Source organism: Frankliniella occidentalis, unplaced genomic scaffold, assembly GCF_000697945.3.
Source record: "Frankliniella occidentalis isolate FOCC.00 unplaced genomic scaffold, Focc_3.1 Scaffold49, whole genome shotgun sequence".
NCBI classification, from domain to species: Eukaryota; Metazoa; Arthropoda; class Insecta; order Thysanoptera; family Thripidae; genus Frankliniella; species Frankliniella occidentalis.
Genome location: NW_026267179.1, coordinates 895,111 through 899,034, shown reverse-complemented (window position 1 = coordinate 899,034; position 3,924 = coordinate 895,111). Strand labels below are relative to the sequence as shown.

General features: G+C 55.5%; 1 protein-coding gene across 1 annotated transcript in view; it reads left to right on the top strand.

Moving 5' to 3' along the window:
- Window positions 1-1,730: 1,730 nt before the first annotated feature.
- The window catches only part of LOC127749360 (uncharacterized), a 52,857-nt gene continuing 50,663 nt past the window's right edge, over window positions 1,731-3,924 (top strand). Inside the window, exon 1 of the mRNA XM_052267296.1 lies at window positions 1,731-2,142. Within this exon, the coding sequence (XP_052123256.1) occupies window positions 2,064-2,142 (79 nt within the window). The 5' untranslated portion in view covers window positions 1,731-2,063. The remainder of the gene's footprint in view (window positions 2,143-3,924) is intronic.

Here is a 3,924-nt window from a genome sequence, read left to right as displayed (position 1 = left end):
CGCACACACGTGAGCACAATTGAAGATTTATTAAGATATTCTCTCTCTTTTTCCCTCCTCCCCTGGGCGTTGTCTCGCGCCCGATTTATACTCTCCCCACGTACCCTGCCGCACCCCGCGCGCACCGGCCACCCCGGCCTATTTTATTGCGGAAGACCTTGCGACGCTCCGGCGGCGGCACGGCTACGTGCGAAGTGTGTGTGTGTGAGAGAGAGAGGACAGGGGATGCGAGAAAGAAAGAAAGAGGGCCGTAAAGCCGACTGCGAGCGTTCGTATTATTTTCGTTTCGCTTTACAGTGGACGAGCGCGATCACTGTGGGCAGGAGGTGGTGCGTCTGCTAAGGCGTCTCCGCCCGGCTGAGCCCACGCACTTCTCGACGGCGGCGAGCACACCAGCCAGGCCAGACCCCGCCCTGCCCCGCCCCGCACCCCCGTCCAGCCCATCTGACTCGGCGCTGTGGACCGTTCGGTCGGCCGAAAACCTTGAAGACACACACATTACGCATTCGCATTCCCCTCTCTGCCCGTCTCACAGAAAAAAACATGTTGCACAAAACGACTTTTCTTAGTCTCGTCTTTGAATTTCATTCACACCCACTTTACTTCTCAGCTCGAAGACTCAATCGCTCAGCGTTACAATTTCGGATTGACTGCGCCTCGTGCAAGCCCCGCGCGCGTCTGTTAGCTCTCGCTGGCGACACGTCACGCTCTACTCGCACATATATACCCGCATTCAAATAATCTCCCCAAGGTCCGCCGGCGCCGCCCTCCTATAACCTGCGCGCGCGTCGTGTCTAGCTGACGGCTCCTGGAGAACCTGGGAACTCTAGGGTCTTAAATCAGGGGGGCGCCACACTCGACCTTTTAGTCAACTTCTGCTTTTATGTTCCAAGACGGAATTTTTTTCCATCGATCAACTAACATAGGCAATGATGCGCCATCGGAGGTTGTTTTTTAGTTTTCACCAGAAACGTTCAGGTGGGTAAAAGGTATTACCTCGAGGTATACACATTTTCGGAAAAAAGATGGAAAGTGATACACATTTTTGAAAACCTGATTGAGCGCTCTGTTTTCCCCCTCCTATAGGTCGTTGTGTTCTGTAGTGGGGTCTAATGGCCCCATGGATCGTCCTCCGCAACTGTTGAATGGCTGCCCGTGGCTACGCCTCTGGCCTGGGCCGGCTGCTGGCCCGCAGCTTCCATTTCATGTGGTGTTTACGACCAGGCCGCCGCCCACCACGGTGGCGCCCTGAACCTCAGCCGGACGCGCTCTGGACGCGCCACACACGACCAACACGCCCCTGGCCATCAAGGAGATACCGAGCGAGCACGAAAGGATCATTTGCGGGGAGGTGGGGGGGGGGGTGATACACTCAACCTGCCAGACTAACCGAACCCGAATACCAATATCACTTAAGCTCACTGTTATTTTCCCCTGCTCTCTCTCTCTCCCCTTCTCGCTCGACGTGGTTTTCCGATCTCATTACAATAATAACAATCACAAGCAGTTCCCCTGCTGCGGCCGGGCCCGGCGGGCCTGTCGTGAGTCTGAGTCACAACACAACTGTCAGTCAGCCTGCCAGCCCCTCTCGAACACCTCCCCTCCTCCGTAACCCTTCCCCCTCCCCCGAGCCCAGGCGGAGGTGTGGGCCCCGGGTCGGTCTCACCCGTCTCACCTCCGGCGCGCACCGGGGGCTCCGGCGCGGGGGGGAGGCCTGCCAGCCGCGGCCCCACCACCAGCCGCCCGCCAGTACCCGCCCGACCGCGGCCGCGAGCAGACCGACGCGGACCCGCTCGCGGAGTGTTCAGGACGTCACAGGCGCGCGCGAGTCGCGTCGACGCGGAGCCCACGTGCGTCCAGGTCCTGCCCGTCTCGCCGGTGTCGTGACAAAACAAGTGCAGTGCCCCGGAGGAATGGGACCGAGAGGAGCCTGGTCATCATCGAGTGCCCGAAGGCGGTGACGCGAGTGCTTCGCGAGTGCTCTAGTGTGCGAGTGAGTGAGGGACAGGCAGCCTCCTCTTCTTATTCTTCTTCATCCTGTGGAGTTTATTGTTCGCCGCGCCATGATTGGATTACGGCGGCTGTGTGTGGTGGCGGCCCTGCTGGCGGCCCTGCTGGCGGCGGCGAGCGCAGAGACTAAAGGTGGGTGTCATCCAGCAATGCATGGACAACGACCGACAGTTTTTACTTTTGTTTCATGTCAAAGTGTTCGGGAAGGAGAACAGAAATTGCCTACAATTTAATTTACTCACAAAATTTCTGTCACAAAAATTCCCCTGAAAGTTATAAAAATAAAAGGGGCGGAAGGGAGGAGAGGGGAGGGGGAGGGCACTTTTCTGTCTGGTAGAGACAGTCTTGGGGGCTGTCTAAAAATTTATTACAAGTAAAAATCCTTCTTTTCTAATTTAACGTGCTATATTCACTTAAGGCTCCGATATGGGAAAGCGTATGGGAGAGCGTAAAGCGTAAGCGTAAATCGTAGTGGCTGGGCGTAAATGAGCGGAGTGGGGGTACGCGCCCTAACCTCATCTTGGCTCATTTTCGGTTTTGACAAGTGTTGAAAAGCATTTTCTGGTGTTGTCATGCATTCGGAGTCCGCTGCGGCCATAATATTACTATTTTAAAGAAGATGTCAGACAAAATTTGTGCCGATGTAAGGTTAGGTCACTACCCGAGCGCTACGCTTTTACGCTTACGCCTACGCTCTCCCATACGCTTTCCCATATCGGAGCCTTAAGTGAATATAGCAACGGAAGTGACGCCATAGCAGGCAAAAGGGTAAATATTTTAACTCTTTTCACGGAATTACGCGCCTAAGTACTATGTAACTCCGTTTTACAAAAGAATATTGCAATCGAAAAAAATGAGTGACAAACAACTTAAATAAGTTGCTCTCTTACTCGTAAGCCAATAAAAAACCACCAATTAATCAGAACACTCATTTAGTTTGACACCCTTGTTGGCATGGGCCCGTTATTGCATATGTCTACTCTATTTTTTTCACACGCTTTCAAGTGGTGGAATGTCACGCACCATAGATGCAAGTGGCGGGTGGGGGCGGGCTGAGGAGAGGCGCGGGGCACAGCAGTCACATGGGGAGTGATTGACGACGAGGCCCTCAGGTCGATTGAGGTCGATCGCACCCGCAGGGCCCGCAGGCGCGTACATTCGGGGAAGGCACGGTATCGCATCGCCGCGGCTGCAGGAGGACGTAAACGGAACGCACCAACCGCGCTTCCTCTCTCCCTGCTTCTCCAACGGCATCGGCGCGTCATCTCACAAGCGTCCGTGTCCGTCTCGTCATAAAATAGCAAAAGACTACAGACTATCGCGGCTTCGAGCATGCCTCGGGCACTTCATGATGTCGCTTCCCAATCAACTCTGCTCAAAACCTTGTGGAAAAGTGGAAATCACACCAACGGACCCGCGAACGGACCCCTGAAACATTCAAGGTAAACCAGAGACCCCTTCCTTTATTTTGCTTATACTGTACCGCATGCATGTGTGTGGGCGGGTTGCTCACGGGGCCATAAGGCACCGCGGTGAGCTAAGGTAGGCAAGCCCGCCCGCCCGCCTGCATGCGGTACAGTATGGGGAAATAAAACAAGGGAAGGGGTCTGTGGACCACCCTGTATAACCCGGTCTTACAGGCTGCCTTAAGCCCCGCAAATACGGAAGTCGACTCCGTACCGTACACCGCCGGAGCCGTGCCGTTTTTGAGCCGATTTTGTCGGTTTTTGTAACGCCGCCACTTTGGCCGATGACGACGGGTGATACGGTCACGGTACACCAGAGCATGGCGCCTGGCGCCTGGCGTTACGTAAGGCGAGACAATGAGGGGCTTTGGGCCGGGCGGGGCGGGGCGGGGCGGCGCGGAGCTCGCCGCCGATAGCAGGTTAATGAGACCCCTTTCAATTATCCCCC